This window comes from Kryptolebias marmoratus, linkage group LG13 (assembly GCF_001649575.2).
Source record: "Kryptolebias marmoratus isolate JLee-2015 linkage group LG13, ASM164957v2, whole genome shotgun sequence".
Lineage (NCBI taxonomy): Eukaryota > Metazoa > Chordata > Actinopteri > Cyprinodontiformes > Rivulidae > Kryptolebias > Kryptolebias marmoratus.
The window spans coordinates 26,781,250-26,800,964 of NC_051442.1; the positions used below are offsets into that span (position 1 = coordinate 26,781,250).

At 38.0% G+C, this 19,715-nt stretch overlaps 2 protein-coding genes across 4 annotated transcripts; one reads left to right on the forward strand and one right to left on the reverse strand.

The window, feature by feature from the left end:
• Positions 1 to 576: 576 nt before the first annotated feature.
• On the forward strand, positions 577 to 3,975 carry LOC108247976 (piggyBac transposable element-derived protein 3-like). 2 transcript variants are annotated; one of them, XM_037979133.1, is made up of 3 exons: positions 577 to 2,010; positions 2,122 to 2,820; positions 2,914 to 3,975. In XM_037979133.1, the coding sequence occupies exons 2-3, from the start codon at positions 2,237 to 2,239 to the stop codon at positions 3,737 to 3,739; spliced, it is 1,410 nt and encodes a 469-aa protein (XP_037835061.1). In that variant the 5' UTR covers positions 577 to 2,010; positions 2,122 to 2,236; the 3' UTR covers positions 3,740 to 3,975. The 2 variants fall into 2 exon arrangements, with proteins under 2 accessions (XP_037835061.1, XP_024866390.1); XM_025010622.2 differs by having other exon boundaries at positions 577 to 1,600.
• A 2,272-nt stretch (positions 3,976 to 6,247) lies between these two features.
• acat1 (acetyl-CoA acetyltransferase 1) lies at positions 6,248 to 19,090 on the reverse strand. 2 transcript variants are annotated; one of them, XM_017436407.3, is made up of 12 exons: positions 18,940 to 19,090; positions 18,088 to 18,135; positions 17,884 to 18,001; positions 15,751 to 15,846; positions 15,457 to 15,557; positions 10,826 to 10,969; positions 10,519 to 10,669; positions 10,340 to 10,435; positions 9,313 to 9,426; positions 9,143 to 9,207; positions 8,217 to 8,374; positions 6,248 to 6,620 (listed from the first exon to the last, which is right to left on the reverse strand). In XM_017436407.3, the coding sequence occupies exons 1-12, from the start codon at positions 18,988 to 18,990 to the stop codon at positions 6,500 to 6,502; spliced, it is 1,263 nt and encodes a 420-aa protein (XP_017291896.1). In that variant the 5' UTR covers positions 18,991 to 19,090; the 3' UTR covers positions 6,248 to 6,499. The 2 variants fall into 2 exon arrangements, with proteins under 2 accessions (XP_017291896.1, XP_024866391.1); XM_025010623.2 differs by having other exon boundaries at positions 19,030 to 19,052.
• Positions 19,091 to 19,715: the final 625 nt, after the last annotated feature.

A 19,715-nucleotide genomic window follows, 5' to 3' on the forward strand; every position in this document is an offset into this window, starting at 1 on the left:
AACTTTTCTCCTTCTTGCATTTAGCAGCAACTCGAGCACATTGCTGCCCCCTATATGTCAAGAGGACAAATAACACCTTTTCTGTTCAAATTGCCAACCCGCCACAGTGGCGTGTGTGTTGATCAAATTCACCCGCCACTTCAAATATTTACCCGCATTTGGCCGGTGGTGGGTACTAATTTCCACCCCTGCAGCTGATGTGTATTTGTTTAATAAGGGAGGGTGGGGCCTAAGGAGATAAACACCCTATATCCAGGTGTGCATAATTATTAGGCAGCTTCTTTTCCTCAGGCAAAATGGGCCAAAAAAGAGATTTAAGTGACTCTGAAAAGTCCAAAATTGTAAAGTCTGTCAGAGGGATGCAGCACTATTGAAATTTGCTAAGATATTGGAGCATGATCACAGAACCATCAAACGTTTTGCTACAAATAGTCAACAGGGTCGCAATAAACATGTTGAGAAAAAAAAAACACGTAAATTAACTGCCCAAGATTTGAGAAGAATCAAACCTGAAGCTACCAGGAACCCATTATCTTCCAGTGCTGTCATATTGCAGAACTGCAACCTACCTGGAGTGCCCAGAAGTACAAGATGTTCAGTGCTCAGAGACATGGCTAAGGAAAGAAAGGCTGAAACCCGAGCACCACTGAAAAAGACACACAAGTTGAAATGTTAAGACTGGGCCAAGACATATCTGAAGACAGATTTTTCAAAGGTTTTATGGACTGATGAGATGAGAGTGACTCTTGACGGACTAGATGGATGCGCCTGTGGCTGGATCAGTAATGGGCACAGAGCTCCACTTTGCATCATATGCCAGCAAGGTGGAGGCGGGATACTGGTATGTGCTGGTATTATTAAGGATGAGCTAGTCAGACCTTTTTGGGTTGAAAATGGACTCAAAATCAACTCCCAAACCTACTGCCAGTTTTAGAAGACATTTTCTTCAAGCAGTGGTAGAGGAAAAAGTCTGCATCTTTCAAGAAGACCATGATTTTTATGCAGGACAATGCTCCATCGCATGTATCAAAGTACTTCAGTATGTGGCAAGCCAGTAAAGGCCTTAAAGATGAAAGAATAATGAAGTGCCCTACTTCCTCACCAGACCTAAACCCCATTGAGAACATGTGGGCCATTCTTAAATGGAAGATTTAAGGTGAAGGAAAACAGTAAACATCTCTGAACAGTGTCTGGGAGGCTGTGGTTGCTGCTGCACAAAAAGTTGATTATCAAGAGACCAAGAAACTGACAGACTTCATGAATGGAAGGCTTATAACTGTTATTGAAAAGAAGGGTCGCTATATTGGTCACCAATTTATTTTTTAAATGTCAGAAATGTTTATTTGTCAATTTTGAGTTGTCTGTATATCCTCCTGAGACCCAGCAATGCATTTTTGTCCTCTGTGGAGTACATAGGTTTTTTGTTCATAACTCTGAAACTATACATGCCACTGTGTTAAATCCTGTTGGTCCTTAGAGAGGACATCCTGGGCTTTCCAATGATATGACATGTGTGGGGGTGGGGCTTTTCTGGAATTTTCTTTCTGATTCTTCACAATGGCTGCCATCCCTGTGAGCACATTTTATCGAAAGAAGAAAGGTAAGTATATTATTTTCTAATTATGAGCTTTGTGAGTTTAATATTCAGATTGCTTCTAGTAAATGAACATCTAAGGAATAGTTAGGTGGATTTTCAGAGCAGTTTAATTATTTGTTGGGATAAAACATAACCTGTTTATGTGTGTCCTCCATAGAGGACATCAGGATTTGCTTTTTATTTTTTTAACCTGTTTTAATAGAAATCAGCTCACTGACTGAGGCAGAGAAAATCCTAAACAGGATTATTGATGGAGACTCAGACATAGATTTGTCAGATGAGGAGGACCAAGAGGGACAGATTGACGGTGATTTTGAGGTCGGGAGTTCAGAGGATGAGGCATCAAGTGAGGAAGAGGAGAGTGAAGTTGAGGATGCACGGGCCCGTCGCCCACTTTGGACCAAAACTAACACGTAGGCTTCTGAGACAAGAGTAGATAAGCTTAGACAGATAAGAGTATTTTTTTGGATGAACTATCACTTTTAGAGGACATAATTATTTAATGTATTTGTCTGTCTCTTAAGATTCCTGCCTGTGCTGGAAGACTCCGGAGAGGTTGTCTGTACTGCCCCAAACCGTGTAGACTGGCCACCATCAAAATACTTTGAGCAGTACATTGACAACAAAGTTTTTGAGGACATGTCCTTTTGCACAAACCAGAGACAGATTCAGGTGTCAGGCTCAAGTCTGAATACAACACCTGAGGAGATTAAGACCTGGTTTGGAGTCTCAGTGTACATGGCATGCCTTGGTTACCCAAAAATCAAAATGTATTGGGCCAAAAAAACAAGAGTGCCAATAGTTGCTGAGTCGATGACAAGGGATCGCTTTTTCAAGATCAGATGTTCTTTGAAAATCACTAATGATCTTGATGTAACTGAAGAAGAGAGGAAGCTCAATATGCTTTGGAGAGTCAGTCCACTTTTGAAGAAGGTGCAACAAGGTTGCCTAAACCTACCCAGGCCAGGAAATGTTTCCATTGATGAACAAATGATTCCCTTTACTGGTCGATGTCCAGTCCGTCAATTCGTTCCTGGCAAGCCAAATCCAACCGGATTGAAGGTGTTTGTTCTCGCTACTCCAACTGGAATTGTATTGGATTTTGAAGTCTACCAAGGAAAAAACACCTTTGTCGGCAGAGACACAGGACTTGGAATAGGAGCAAATGCAGTTCTTCGGTTGACTGAGTCCATTCCCAGGGGAACTCACCTGTACTTTGACAGGTATAAACGTCAATTGTGGTGCTGTTGATGATGATTCTCTGTAAACAAATGACACTTATTTTTTATTTTTTGTGTTTGTGTCTGTCTGTCTAGGTATTTCACCTCAATAAAACTACTGGATAAATTGCTAGAAATGGGTCTGCCTGCAAGTGGAACATTGATGAAAAATAGACTCCCAAAGGATTGTAACATTACATCTGATAAAGAGTTGTTGAAACAAGGAAGAGGCTCCTCTGTAATGGTGACAAGGAAACATCCTGAGCTGGCTGTGACAAAATGGGTTGACAATAAACCTGTACTCATGGCATCAACAGTGCATGGAATAGAGCCCCAGGATACCCGGACCAGATGGTCACTGAAAGACAAAAGGCATGTTCAAGTGTCCAGACCTGCAGTGGTGGCAGAGTACAACACCAACATGGGTGGGGTTGATATGTGTGATAGAATGCTTAGTTTTTATAGAATGGCTAACCGCACAAGGAAGTGGACTGTACGCACAATCCTACACTTCTTCGATCTGGCTATCACCAACTCCTGGTTACAGTATAAGGAAGACAGCCAAGCTTTGGCACGACCTATGAAGAAAACTCTCCAATACCATGACTTCAAACTGCTCTTAGGTGAGGAACTGATTGCCCAGGGGCAGTCAGGCCAACCTAATCCAATTGAATCTGATGCGTCGAATGATGAGGAGTACGTTCCATCACAGAAGAGAAGGAGGCCCCAGCCAGATAAGGAAGTGAGAAAGTATGGAGCTGTCCATTTGCCACAGATGATGGACAATCCTAATAGTTCCAGGTGCAGAGCAGAAGGGTGCACTGGAAAAACCTACATAAAGTGCATCAAATGCAACATGTACCTCTGCATCTCAAAGAAGAAGAACTGCTTTATGGACTACCACAAACCAAAACAGAACTAACACACCTGATTAAACTACACTAATCAGCTTGCTTTTGATAAGCTGAATGAGGTCCCTGGAAATCTGAACCACTGGCTTGAATGGTGTAGCCATTTGAAATTTACAGCACTAAAGATTGTCAGAGTTCAGAGGTAAATGTATGCCTCGAAATGTGTTCATATTTGCCACAAGAGAGTCCCGATGTCCTCTCCAAAGGACATACTCTAAAAAATAAATAAAAACATGTTTTGAAATTTTTTCAATTGTAGTGATGTTTTTTCACACCAAAGAGTCATGTAGTGTAAAAAAAATTGAAATTCAAAAACTTTTTTTTCTCTGGGTCTCAGGAGGTTATTATTCTCACTTTAACGGATGAAAGTAAACAAGTGAAATGGGAAAATTTTCAGTTTTAATTAGGTTGCATAATTCTGCACACATAGATATTGTCCTAAGAAAACCAAAAACTCACTTTTACTTTCTTAAATATTTAGGTTTGAGGGGTTTATTAACATTTTGGATTGACCCAGAGCGCTGTAGTTGTTCAACAATACAATCAATTCTCAAAACTACAACTTGCGTAATAATTGTGCACAGTGTATATAGAGAAGATGGCTGCCTACGTGTGTCAGAACAGATTTGCTCCACAAAAGGAATACCTCAAGACGAAATCCTAATTGCATGATTTACTTTATTGATTCAAGACTGAATCTATTGTTGTTGATGTACTTGTGCAGAACAGCTATTGACTGCAGTCATCTGTAGTGTGCATAGTGTGATTTCACATTTTACAGCATCCTTTGAAATGCAACAGGGAATATCCAGAAGGTTCCACTCTGACTCCTGGGTTCAGAAAGTTTCAGTGTCAGAGAATTTGATCACAGTTGTCATGTAAACAAACGGCCAAATTGCAACAGAAATGCTAGTTTCACTGAAAAACTGCTTTGTGTAAACAGCCTGAGTCATCAGAGTACAGTGTGTCCTGGTTCAGCAATGTCTCTGTAAAACACAAGGCTGTGCTCCCTGTACTCCTGCTGCAGCCCAATAGTTTGTCCATCTTGTTGGAGAGTGAATTAACTTTTCCCATGATAACCACCAGTAAACATGGTTTATATTTCTGTCATCTCTTCCTGCGCTTAAGAACAGCTCTACAGCCTCTCAGTTTCCTCCTGATATCCGGTTGAATCTCTTGTTTGGAGTGTGGAGTACTACAGTGTTTCTAAGGGCTAACAGCTTGTCCTGCGTGTAAACATTAGTGCCATGGCTAATCAGGTTTCTTAGAGCAGATTCAAAAAGTCGTAGTTGTAACAAACAAAAAGTAGTGCAAACATTACAAAACTGGAAACCCTGGTTACACAATTACTTGGCAAAACACCAGGAAAACGAAAACAGCTGCCATTCATGCACTGTTATGATTTAGAGTTTATGTTGCATTACACACATACTACTTGCTTTTCAGAAGTGATCAGTGTGATCGGTTTTTATGAACAGACGGACAGTGTCGATTTTACCAATTAATGCCAAAGTTTTAGGCAAAGATGTGCAACATGCAATGCTTGGAGTTCCTGTTGAGGATGACTTCCAGCTACTACCACACCAAATTTTACTTTAAAATATATAATTTTTGTGTTGGCTAAACTCAGTTAGATGTGGTGGCCATTTTGAATTGGGCTGACTCCAAAAGTGAATCAACTGTAGATGTACAGACATTTACTTTCTGAGAGTTTCAAACAATATAGTGGTTCATAAGGCATTGGACTAACTAAAAGGGGTTGATAGTGCCATGATTTTAAACAAAGATGGTGTGCAATGTGTTGCACTCACAGGATGTGTTGGCAATTGTGCTCAGCTCCAATCAAACTAAATTTTAGCTCAATATGTGTACATTTGTCCAAGCTATCATCATTTCTGTGTTTTCTAGGATCTGGTCACTCTAAAAGTTAATCAGTTGTAGGTGTATAGCCAATTAATATTTACTGAAAGTTTCATTACAATCCATTCAGTGTTCATAAGCTATTTTGCTAAAATTACAGACAAATGTAAACAGACTTGTTTAAAAACATTATTGCTTTGCCTACACCTTTTGGCTGCAAGTAATGAAAGAAAACATGTTAATCCAACTATGGCCCATCAATTATTTGTGAACAGTAAACTGTATGCAACTTATTACTTGGACAGGGATGTACATGTAAATAGTTTTCTGTTCACAAATCATTGGTGGGTATAATTGAATGGAAAAGAGGGTAAAGAAAAAAGATGAATGCATGGATGTTATTGTGTCAGATGCATCACCATTAGATGAATTCAAAGAACACAACTGCAACATGTAGTGGCAAATTGAAAATTTGAACCATCAATACATCCATCAGTTTTCTGTACCTGTATGATCCTGTTCAGGGTCTTAAGGAGCTGGTTTCAGGCAGGGTACACCCTGGGCAGGTCACCAGTCCATCACAGTCCATAAATACCATAAAAGAAGAATCATCTTAAAAAGCTAAAACCATCATTTCAGCCACAAAAAGCACCACCTTGCAGGACTTTCAAAGAACCATTTATTAACCACATCCATTCAGTTAAATATTAATCAGTGATTTGCACAATAACTTCTGTCAAATGAAGGAGTGTTTGAAACACTGAAGTCAGAATGTTTTCTTGTTTGATTAAAGCCACTGGGACTAAAGTAAGAACAAATGATTTCTACACAGTAGTTCAGATGTTTTAATCATTTGCAGCAAACGGCAACAAAACTGAATCGGAGTGAGAAGTAGTTCTTTTCGGGTTTCCTTACAACTTCTGGATGAGAATAGAAGAAGCTCCACCTCCTCCATTGCAGATCCCTGCGAGTCCAAACTGACCCGACTTTAGGTTGTGCACCATATGACCTACAATTCTTGCTCCAGACATCCTAACAAAAAGAAAAAGAAAAAAAAACACCTTTTTTTAACTACAGCTACTAATTGTAAAATGTAAAAACGTTTTCTAACTTCCTAATGTTTTGTTTGAAACAAATAAAAACAAGTCAAATTGCTTTTAATGGTTAAGGTGTTTTGTAAAAGACAAAACTTTTAAAACTATGTGGTATGATAATATTTGTTATCATTAATATACAAGGATTTTTTATGGCAAAGAGGCATCTGAAAGGACATTATACATTTTATTTTACAGCCTGAATGTGTTTTAAATGTTTACTTTAGCTTTTACATAAAATCCGTTTCACGTACACGTTGCTTTAAAAAAACAAAATCAGACAACTGTTTTAAGTATTTTACTTTCAGTTCCAGTCTCAGTGATCAGACGCATGGAATAGCTCCTCAAAAGGAAGTGTGCAGAGTGCCGTATAGTCATTTACACAGAGTATTATTAATTCTTTCTCCATCATTATTGACTATAAATACTTCAAAATGTACTTTTTGATCCACATCACATCGGAAATCAGTTCCAGGTGAGCTGATCTTCTCTGCCTCTCTCTGAGCTGAGGTTTTCACATGCGACATTGGGGCTGTAAGGCAACCTAAGTAGAATTTTATTTGTAGGCTCCTTTTCAGTTAAGCCTATAACCACTTGCCACAACACCAACATCTATGCCTAATGTTATGCATGATGCATTTGACACAACTAGATAATACAGTGAGCTGTTAAATTGATGTTTTATTGTGACAACTGTTTATTGTTTGAAGGACATTCTGTTGAAAATATCAAGATAAAACTTAACTTTATTCATTGTTTATAGACTGCTGCTACATTACTTCACTCACCAAGTTCTCATAGTTTTGTCTCAGGTCAAGTTGTTAAAGTTTCTGCATAGAGCTGCTCCAAGCTCCAATAGAATATTTACTTTTTACATCTTGCAAAATTTTGCAAAAAAGTTGTTTACCTTAAGTTTGAAAACATTAGATCAGGTTAAAACAATTAACCTGTCTGCATCTGTAAGCTGGCTTTTATAAACAGCATGCATTTCATTTAATTCATACTTTCAGTTGGGTTCTAAAACTCAAACTGACTTTCAGTTTGTTCAAATACAAACACTTGTGTGGTTCATTAGTGTGGTGTACTTTTATTCACTTCATGGTGAGTTCTGTATACCTCTATTACATTTCCATTACACAAACTTTCAAATTAAAATATTAATAGTTGATGCTCCACTAAAAGTAGCATAATGGTAAAGCTCCACGAGACAACTTTTTCTATGGTGTTTTTACACCAGTGACGACTCCTTCGGTGCTGTTTTGAAGACTGAAATAGAATTCATTGATTCTTTTTGTTGTTTTTAATAAATGCGTACCAGACATAGCTTTCTATGCCAACTATAATACAATTACAGTCAAGAGTTCTTTTATCCCCTAAAATTTTCTCCTCAGAATTACATTAATTTCAGGACTTCAGTGTCTTCAATTGTCCTCAATAACAATTCAAACAACAACAAAAAAACCATCCCATTCCTGCACACTAAGATTCACATCCCTATCATTCTGGTTCCCTTCAGTCCCTCTCAGTTGCTTACCCAATTGGGTGTCCCAAAGACACAGCTCCTCCGTTAATGTTGACTTTTGCAGGATCAATATCAAGCATCTTGATGTTGGCCAGCACCACCACACTGAAGGCTTCATTGATCTCCCACATTGTGACATCCTCCTTCTTCAGTTTGGCTGCATCCAGAACCTAAAACACACACATGCACAGCCCCAGAGGAAGAGTTAGGACATTTTAATTGTCATTTTAGATCTGAACTGGTATGTGTGTGCACCAAACAAAACAAAATGATTCTGAACCTTAATAGTAAAAGACTACATATAATTAAAGGCCTATCATTCCTTGAATGAATGCATATCACCCACTGCTGATCATCCAGTGTTTTACATTAAGACCATCTTATGTTGAGAAGGGACAAACTTATAAACATTTTGGTCAAACCTTGTGAATGACACTATACATGCTCTTGAATATTGAGAGATCCTGCATGATCTGTTAGCACTTAAAGTATGTGCTGACAATGACTCATCTACTACCACACCAAGTTTTAATTTAATATCTATAAAATTGACTGAGTTGAGTCATTTTTGTGTTGGCTATGGTAAATTATCTGTGGCAGCCATATTGAATAGGGGTGGCTCCAAAAGTGCATCAGTTGTAGATTTCCATCCAGTGATTGCTTTTGGAAAACTTACTAAATTCTGTCCAGTGGTTCATATTATATTTGGTTAACAGACAGCAGAGTTGTCAGTAATAGTTAATGGCAAAGTTTTAAAAGCACAACTAAAAAGAATGATCAGTTAGTCCACAGAGTATATGATGAAGAAAACTCTCAGCTACTACCACACCACATTTTAGCTTAATAGTTGTAAAGCTGGCTGAATTACAGCCAGTTTTGTGTTTGCTACGGTTGCTCAGCTTAGTAACAATAACACATAATTCCATCCTCACACCCACCTTTGGAACAGCGTATGCAGGAGCAATGGGAAAATCTATGGGGGCAACTGCAGCATCAGCAAATGCTGTAAGGAGAACAGAAATCATGCATCATCAGTAAGTGAACAAAACCTCCAACATTAGCTAGTTTATGTAAAAAAAAAGTGAAGTTTTCTTTGTGTGTTGCTCACAGACTATTCTGGCCAGTGGAGTGACGTTGAGTCTCTTTGCAGCATCTGCTGTCATTAAAACAAGAGCAGCAGCTCCATCATTCAGTGTGCTGGCATTGGCTGCAGTCACTGTGCCTAAAAACAACCAAACACAGCACGCACTTTAAAGAATGAAGATTCACTGAGCAGTATTACTGCTATTACTACTACTCTACTCAAAGATTTAAAAACTACAGATTAAAAACTACTGAGAATATAAAACATCTTCAACTAAAGGCCTAGCAGTCAATGAAGGAATGCATATCACCTGCCATCTTTCATGCTAGAGTTTTTGACTTAAGATTATTTTATGATGAGAAATGATGGACTTGTAGCTGTTTTGGTCAAACCTTGAAAATAACGTTGTGCACGACCTCATGCACTATCTTGTGGGATCTGTTAGTATTCAGAGTATGTGTTGCGAATGACTCATCTACTACCTCTCAAATTTTAGCTCAGTAAAATAACTGCGTTATAGCCATTTTTGTGTAGGCTAAGTTTGATTAGTCGTGGCGGCCATCTTGAAATGGGCTGATTTTAAAAGTTAATTAGCTGTAGATGAACAGCCAATAATTACGTTGAGAGTCTCATTGAAATCCACCCAGGGGTTTATGATATATATTTTGCGAACAGACAAACAGTAAACTAACAGTGTCATGCCAAGGTTAAAGTAAAGATGTCACTCAATGTGTTGTGCTTGAAGTATGTATTAAGGACAATTGTCATCTACTACAAAGCTAAATTTTAGTTAAACATCTGTAAAACTGGCTCAGTTATAGGCGTTTTTGTATTTTCTAAGGTCTGTTAGCTGTGGCGGCCATCTTGTATCAGTTTAGTTCCAAAGGTTAATCAATTGTAGATGTCAACCATTTTTTGTCTTTTTTTGTCCTACGGGAGCAGACAAAAAAAAGACCTTGTATAAACAGAACCAGTGCATAGGGATGATCTGTTCCTTAACATTTAGTCAATAAAAACAGCTAACCATTGACCTTTAACTTTTCATCTTTACCATTCTCTTTCTGGAAAACTGCTTTCAGCTTGGGAACTTTGCTGAAGTCGACCCGCCTCCACTCCTCATCCTCAGAAACCACTACATCAGGTTTGCCTATAAGACCACAAGTATATTAGCAGCATTGTACTTTGAGAATCTCTTGCCAAACAGAAACATGACATATCTGTGTTACGTACTTCTCTGTGGAATGCTGACTGGTACAATTTCGTTGGCCAGCACGCCAGTCTCCTGTGCTGCTTTACTGCGGGTGTATGAGCTGATGGCGTAGGCGTCCTGCTCCTCTCTGGTGATGTTACAGTTCTTGGCAGTGTTCTCAGCACAGTTGCCCTTTTATAAACAAAGACCATAAAATACAGATGCTGTAAAGCTAAATAAAGCCTTAAAACATTCCCTGCACAGCAACATTTTATTTACGTCTATTTAAACAGGTGGTCTCGTTCGCAGGAGAGACCTGTAACATTGACCCCAACAGTTCATAGTTACCATGTGAAATTTGTTGTAGACATCAGTGAGGCCATCTCTAACAATGAGGTCTTCCATCCTAACTCCTCCATACGGTGGCGTCTCTCTGGCCATCACATAGGGCACATTGGACATGCTCTCCATGCCTCCTGCCACCATCACATCCTGAGGGCACACATACAACATATAGCTAAAAACAGCTCTCATGTACAGGACCACAATGCCGAGGATGCTTTAAGGCAGCAATTCTCAAAGTCTAATCTCTGAAAGACAAGTCAATACAAACCCAGCCCTTGTTATATTACATTACACTGGAATGGATTGGTACGATGCAATGAAGTAGGGCTGCCACAATTATTAAGCATAGAGGTCATCAATCATGATAATCAGTCAATATTAATATTTTTAGTTGAAACATAATTTTTTATGGGTGGAATGAGACAAGTATCTCAGGAGACAAAACAAGATGAGATACTAGGCTTACGAGGTGAGACAAGATTTTAAAATTTTAAAGAAAACATCTAGAGCCACAAACTCAAACGGCATTTCTCCTGTCTGATTTCTCATGTCTTTTCAGACCTTAGACGGGAGTCAAACTCATTTTCACAAGAGGCAATAATTATTTTTTTTATATGATATATTGTACATTATAATATTCACAAATTACCAAACTATTGGTGACAATTACAACTGTAGTTCCAAAAAAAAAGTTTGGATGTTGTGTAAAATGTAAATAAACATAAAATGCCATGTTTAACAAATCTCTCAAACCCATATTTTATTCTCAATAGAACACAGTAAACATGCCAAATATTGAAATTAAGTAATCGTCCCATTTTAGGAAAAAACTAAGGTAATTCTGAAATTGATGGCAGCAACACATTTTCAAACATTGGGCACAAGGTCAACAAAAGACTGTAAAAGTAAGTGGGTGAGCTCATGGGCCACTGCATTAAAAACAGGTCTAATTCTGTTATGGACATCAACAGTCAGTTCACTTTGTCATCTACAGATGCAGGTAAAGCTCCATTATTTGCCCTGTCAGCATCTCCACTGCTGACAGGGGGAGACTGAACAAGATCCTCAGGAAATCGAGCTCTGTCCTGGGGTGTCATGTTGACCCAGTGGAGGTGGTGGCAGACAGGAGAATGAGGATGAAGCTTCAGCGTATGCTGGAGTACCTGTCCCACCCCATGCACCACTCTCTGACAGAACTGAGCACCTCCTTTAGTGCCCGGCTGTGGCACCCTAAGTGTGTGAAGGAAAGATACCGCAGGTCTTTCCTTCCGGCCGCCGTCAGACTGTACAACACCTGCTGCTCTCAGTAGTTCACTACTCTCTACTATAGGCAATAAACCCGTTTGCTTTACTTACTTATCACTGGTATGGTGTTCAACTGTGAGCAACATCAAAATTCACCATGTATAACATAACTTGCCTATCAGATACTATGTGCAATTATTTATTTACTTTAGTCTATGTGTAACATCATTTATCTACTTACCCAAACATATACAATCAGAATTTACTTATTTTTTTAACTATACTGTTTCAGTATTTTTTATATTCACTTGTATTTTTTGTATCTTGGTTCTGTTCTGTCCTCTGTGCTGCTGTAACAATGCAAATTTCCCCGCTGCTGGATTAATAAAGGAATATCTTATCTTATGCAAACAAACTTGTGTGGCATCCCATATCTTAATCCATAGGGTTACACTTGGCACAATGCAGTCAGACAAGGACTGTTCTTCTGGCAGACAAACGCAGACTCTTCTATCAGACTGACAGACAGAGAAGGTTTGTCACTCCAGAGAACGCGCCTCCACTTCTCTAGCGTCCAGTGGCGGCATGCTTTACACCACCGAATCCAACACTTTGGACTTCACGGATCCCTGTGTGACTAATGAGCCCTGAGGCCGAGCCACATTCAGCTACCATTGGAGTTAGCTCGTCATTGGAGCCGCAGCAATAAACATCGAACGAGCGGGTTTAACCAAAAATGGTTAGTTGAGCTGAAATTCAGCAGGTGGCTTTACAAGACTGAATATGGTAAGCATGTTTTGTACTTAGTGAAAAAATTAATATAATGCGTGCTAATTTATTCTTGTTTAACAGTAGAATGATGCTATTAAATTCAGCATTAGATGCTTTGTTTTGTTGTTACATGTAGTGATCCAACATGCAGCCTGTGCCACAAAAAGCACAGTACAGTACAGCATCTGTCTGTTTTTCAGTTCTCTGTTGTTATTCATTGGCCTTGACGTGAGACATGTGTTGGTGCTTTGTTTGCACTTTTTCATTTATGTTAATTTAATTTATCTGTAAATGTGACTTGAATTAGAATTTAAATTAGGTGCAATCAATTAGTATTTATTTTAATTGTATTTCTGTTTTAAAAAGTATTTCAAAAGTGCCTTTTTGTAAAAATGTAGTTGTGTAAATATTTGACACAAATATCTTACAATATCACATCATAAATAGCCATATTTTCAACTTTCCTGTCAACTTTAATCTTTTTTTTTTTTTTTACTAAATCATGATCGTCCAGCAAATGGCCACCTACCACCGGGCTTAGCCTCTTTTCTGGGGGAAACCCTGATGAGCCTCAGCATCTGTTGACCCCGCTACGTCAGTTTATGTGGCCTACCACTTTGTGGCCAAGTTGCTGTCGTTCTCAATCGCTTCCACCTTGTTATAATCCCACTACCAGTTGACTGATGAATATTTAGTAGTGAGAAAATTTCATAACTGGACTTACTGCTGAGGTAACATCCTATCACGGTACCATTTATTTCTCAAGTCACCCAAAAAGAAAAATCGAAGTGCAGACCATACTAATTTATCCCAGATCAAATGTGCTGCAAACAGATTTCATATTTTTACATACTTGATTAATTCTGTAGCAGTCTTTGTCAGTCTTTGCTTCTGTACTCATTTCATTATGCATTTTTATCACTTTAAAGAACAATAAAGCAAACAAAAGACATAATACATTTGTTTATTAAAATACAGTGATGCTCTTGTTAAACAATTCCAGCTGTATAATAATAATAATAGCCTTGAATTTTAACAATATCAACAATGCGCCAATAATTTTGCTTTTATTCTTTCCAGGTTTATGTAAAAAGCAGATACACGTTTAAAATCAAATTAAATCAGCAGTCCTTTCTTCAGCCTCTAGAGGGCACCCACATGTCAACTAGTTCAGTCAACAGAAACTTCATCCTTGACTGGTCAATATACATTTTAAAAAATAACTCTGTATTATCTGTATATTATTTTCTTTTAGTATATGCTATGATGTTTTGCTGTTTTTCTCTGAACAATGACAATAAAGATATTTAATCTATGTGCTGTCATATATAAATGAGTGAGTTAGGAGCATATGACAAAAATATTTCTAATGTAATGGAATGAAAATGAAAAGATTTTTGTTTCTCATACACCGTTCTTTCCTTTTCATAGCGAATATCAGGGGTTTGTAGAGAGATTGATGTCACGTGTTTACTGTCAGTTGACAATTATCAACACATATTAGCAAGCCCAGCTGTACATTCACAACCCATCCATCCTCTACATGTCCTTAATCCGTTAAATAAACAAAGCACGGTAGCGCTATAGCTAACTGGGTCAGGCAATGACCAAGCTAATTCATTAATTAATTTCTCAACTCAGATGAAATAAAACATTTTATGATAGACAGCGGTAAAGAGCCGAGCGGGAGCTGGCACTTTCGACTGCTTTGCTCGTGTGTTATAATAATAACACAATAATCACAATAATATAATAATTTGAAAATTTACAGCCAATCAGCGCGATTCCTCAGCTTCAGCCCGGTGTGCGAATGAAAATTCCAGTAAGAAGGATTTTCTTCTGCTGCTTATTTAAGAAATGTATTAATTTAGACCGATTCTGATGACCATTTTTTACAATAAATTGGTAACCAGTAGAAGATGTATCAAAATATGCTGTGTTTGACAAGGTTATAAAAGTCAGGTAGCTTTGATACATATATTTGTCATACATGTAAAAAAAAAGAATTTGATTAGAGAATCACTGGTGGTTCTCCAATTCTTGCTGCACACACACACACACAACTATTGAAAATGAAATGATGAAAATGTTTATAAATTGGGTGAGGAAAACCAGACTTTGACAGATAAAGAATTACTATAAAATGTGATTCTGAAAGTTAAGACAGTTTTAAACAGATGGGTTGAAAACATGGAAAATTATGGCACTAATGTCTTGCCATACTAATACGTCAACATTAGCATAAAGACATGTCCGACTTGCATGCATGACCAAACTCTTAAACTCTTCATTTAATTGTTAAATGAATAATATTTTATCACTACAAAGAGATAACAGACTCATGCATTTAGATTTAATCCCAAAACAGCATCTGTACACAGCTACTCTACCAATCTAGTTGTAGACTAAAAATGTAGGCTATTTAGAATGGTGTTTCCTAATAAAGGTGTGGAGATGTATTTGAATTGTAGTTTGTGTGCTCGAGCAAGAAAGAAACTATTTGGTTACAATCAAATCCTGAATTATCTTATCACTTGTATGGAAAAAATGTTTTGCAGTATGTATACATGTTTCTAACAAACTAAACAGTCATGACAATGTGTGTTTGAAAACATTACCTGGTGTCCACACATCAGACTCTGGGCAGCCATCATGATGGACTTCATCCCAGAGGCACACACTTTGTTGATGGTTGTTGCTGGAGTGCTGAGGGTCAAGCCTGGAGAAACAAACCAGATAAAGCATTGCATTATAATAAGCTTGAGACCCTCCTGCTTTTGGTTTGATGTATTATTAAGCAAAATGATCCTCTTTGAAAGCTAGAAATATTTGATAGTGCAGGCTGCTTGACCATTAAAGCACATCACAAATTTTGTACTTGATAAAGTGTAAAGGCAACAGCATGATCATACCTGCTCCAAGCAAAGCCTGTCGTGTGGGAGCCTGTCCTTCTCCTGCTTGAAGCACATTGCCCATATAAACTTCCTTCACCTCTTCAGGAGGAATTCCTAAACTCAAAACATAAAGTCAACTCAGTATCTTCAATGCTGCAACTGTCTTGGTCACGTAAGGCAGAGGTCCCCAACCCCAGGGCCGCGGACTGGTACCAGTCCGTGGGTCATTTGGTACCGGGCCGCACAGAAAGAATAATTAACTTACAGTATTTCTGTTTTTTTCATTTTCGGAGTCTGAACGACATTTATTTTGAGAAAATGACCGAATTCTCTCCACCCCATCCGTCTATGACTCACTCTTGATGCATGTCAGAACGCTTATCTAGGTCACATGATACATCAACGCTAAAAACAAACCCACAAGCTAGCAAAATGAGTAAAAAACAAACGTCTCTGGAAGCCCTAGATGGGACTGTCTCGTTACTGAGAAACAGGCACAGGGCTCCCACCGATTCAGCGTTTTGGTGAGTTGGATTCTTTGTGCACTTTATATTTGTGGCAAGAGTGGCAGGAGGGGACTGGGTCAGGAAGTAAGGTCAGTGATACTCACTGAATTACATCTGCAGATTCATGTTCAGATCTAGTTTCAGAAAATGTGCTCAAAATATGTATTATGGAGGAGTATCAGTTACTACCACACCCAATTTTAGGTCAATATCTGTAACATTAATTGAGTTATAACCATTCTTGTGTTTTTATAAGGTCAGTTAGCTGTGGCACACATCTTAAAATAGATCGACTCCAAAGTGAATCAGTTGTAGAGGTGCATCCAGTGATTAGTTTTTGCACGTTTCATTAAAATTTGTCCAGTGGTTCATGAGATATTTTGCTAACAGACATGAACACAAGAAAACAGTCCCACACACAGGCAAAACCATTATCTTCTGCCTTCACCGTTTGGTAGTGGGCGATATTAAAATGCACAGTTGTCAAGTGAACTAACATGTTAATAATAATAATAATCTGATATTATTTGGCTTTAATTTCTGCACTAACATGTTAAGCATCCATTTGAACATGTCAATGCAGAAATAAATAGGAGGTAAATGAGAAGTTGTTCATCCATCTTTGCCTGCAGCAGCTGTGTTGTTTTCACTCTGGTGTAAATGTTCACTTTTAGATTTGTTTAGGAAGAAAGTTCACCTGTTTTTTTTTAGAAATATTTAGCTCCACACACCTGGGTCAAAAAGCCTTGTCTGATTTACCGAGCTTGATAACCGGAATTGCAAAATGGCGTAAAGAGAAATCGATTGCTAGGATTAAATAAAATCGGCTTCCAAGTGCCAGCCCCTGGTGTTAGTTCATCCATGTTTACACAAACAACATCCCATAAACATGATGACCTGCTGACGTGACATCAAGCTGTAAAGCCATAATAGCTGTCAAAATACACAAGTTTTTGTTTTTAATTTTTTGTATTTGTGTATCATATATAATAAAATTAACCACTACATACACATCATTCACTATCAAAAGTCTACAGCATAATTTGCAATAAATGAGTAAAATCAGCAGTCAGGTTTTGTTGCCAACAATTACAAGTTGTTTGTTTACATTTGAACATTGATGAGGACACTTCAGAGAGTCTCGGCACGCTGAGTCAGTAAAATAATCCCGGATGGAAACAAAGTTAGAAGGTGAAAAATGGAATCAGAGATGCCAGGTCGAAAGTTAAAAAGTAAAAAACACTTTTTCTTCTTCTGGAAAGAAACAGAGACTGAAAGCTGTGAGTCAACAGAAGTAGAGTCATTTTGTGAAGGAAACTGAGTAGAGGAGAGCATTATCACAAAAAATGGGGCTAAGATCATATGCAAATGAGCTGTGCTGAGATATTCTGAACCCTATTGGGAAAATTTCCATAACTGAATGTCAAATTTAATTGAATACAAAGGACAGGAATATTTGCTGTTTTCTAACATAAGTTTTAGGAAACCCTGATGAGTTAGAGTTACAATAACCTCGAAACAATCATTTAATCATGTAGAAATTGTGTTAGAAGCATAAAAATTCAAAATAAAAACACGGAAAATTCATGTATTTTGATAGGTTTTATGTCTTTAACAGGAAAAAATCCCAACTGTGCGAACTCACTTGCTTTCTCTATAGCTCCCTTGATGGCCACAGAGCCCAGTTTGGTGGCTGGAACAGCTGCCAGGCTCCCTCTGAAGGAGCCCATTGGAGTGCGAACTGCGCTGACAATGACAACTTCCTGTAACCAAACAAACATGAACAAATCTGCACATCCAGACAGGTCCAAACATCACAGCTGACTAAAGTTTCAATCAGTGTACTTACATTGAGTGAAGGGTGACACGTGTAGGTTCTGGAAAAGTACTTGTGAGCCTGTCATGGCAGAAGAACTTTCATTAGATATGGTAACAAAACTGTCAAAAGAGGTAAATGTTAAAACAAACAATTTCAATAAAAACAGTTTTAAAATAACTTTCAATATTCCCAATATCGTGTATATTGGGTAAAATAGGAAAAGGTATAGCATTTTAAATTCCACATTTGGAGATAATTAAGGTCCTGAATTACCTCTGAACAATCAAAACAAGGTTCAGATGCTTTTCAGTGGTTAAAGAAATATTTATCAGTTAATTGTATAAATTGAATAACTGATTACAAGCAGTCGGCATATCCTGAAGTCTTATCTTACCTATTTTATATTATATTGTTTCCAAAAGATGCCGCAGATGCTTTAAACTGAAGCCCTGTTCAATAATTTTAGATAAAATGCATCATCACGGTTTTCTATCCAGCTAGTATCATAACCTACATGTTAGCTAAGCAACAAAATATAAATAAATCCCAACTCGCTGTGAAGGAGCTAAAGTTTCAGCTGGTTGCGCAGGTATTATTGTGGTAGTTGTTGGCTTCACTGACAGGAGGATAATGTTATTTTGTTTGTTTGTTTGTTTTAATTGTATCCACTGGTAGAAAAAACACCACTCTGCCGGTTACTGGGGTTACATAGACTTTTCAAGGTTGGTAAAATTACCATGGTCAACAACGATCCACAAACAAACGATTAGCAGAGCTGCGTCAAGAAAACCACGGCCATTTATGCTGCCAAACTCTGAATAAAATCACCCTTCCTGTGCAAGTAAACAACATTTTATGGTATATGTGTGCACGTTCACTCACCAGGCGCTTACAGATTTGAACATGCATGGTTAAAAGTCCACTTGTTGGCATTTTAAGCGAGGAAAGATAACTTAATCAGGCTAGCTTTACCTTCAGTCATGCAGCGAGCTGCGATAAATACATCAGCCAATCACAGTGAGAGTTGTATACTACGTCATCACCACCGTGGCATCATGGTCATTGTAGTTTCCTTAAATCATTTTCAGCGCCAGCCTAAAAATAGTAATGGAATACATTTGCCTTTAAGGACAAGGACAAGGTCCTTTTTTTGTTGTTTTATTGTACTGATACAAAAAAATTAAAGGCCTTGCATTCCTTTAAAGAACGCATATCACCCGTAGCCTTTCAAACAAAAATCATTTTATGTTTAGAAATGACATAGCTGTTTTGTTCAAATTCTGTAAATTACATTAATCACAATCTCATGTGATAGTCATTTTATGAGATCTATCTGTCAGAATATGACTCTCAGTTATTACTACAACAAATTTAGGTCAGTATCTGATCTTAGCTGAGAGGGGTGTACGGGATTCTGCCTATCCTGGTTTTGAGTGCACTGAATAAACTCCTCAGGTTCAGGATGTTCAGGCACACCCTTCTGGATCTAGTGTGTCAGTGTGATTGTTATATGAAAATCTGCATTTTTCTGATTGACAGACATGAACCAGTTTATCCACCAGACAGGAACTATCTGAGGCTGGCTTTTTATATCTGTTACAACAACGCAGTGCTTTACAGCATGTTAGTGACAGTCAGAAAAAAAAAAAAAAAAAAAA

Coding starts and splice junctions, on each gene's coding strand:
- acat1 (XM_017436407.3), bottom strand. CDS start 18,990: ATGCCAACAAGTGGACTTTTAACCATGCATGTTCAAATCTGTAAGCGC. Junction 15,558..15,750: donor ACAGGCTTTGCTTGGAGCAG/GTATGATCATGC, acceptor TTGTTTCTCCAG/GCTTGACCCTCAGCACTCCA. Junction 9,427..10,339: donor AGTTTTCCAGAAAGAGAATG/GTAAAGATGAAA, acceptor GGTTGTTTTTAG/GCACAGTGACTGCAGCCAAT.
- LOC108247976 (XM_037979133.1), top strand. CDS start 2,237: ATGTCCTTTTGCACAAACCAGAGACAGATTCAGGTGTCAGGCTCAAGT. Junction 2,821..2,913: donor ACTCACCTGTACTTTGACAG/GTATAAACGTCA, acceptor CTGTCTGTCTAG/GTATTTCACCTCAATAAAAC.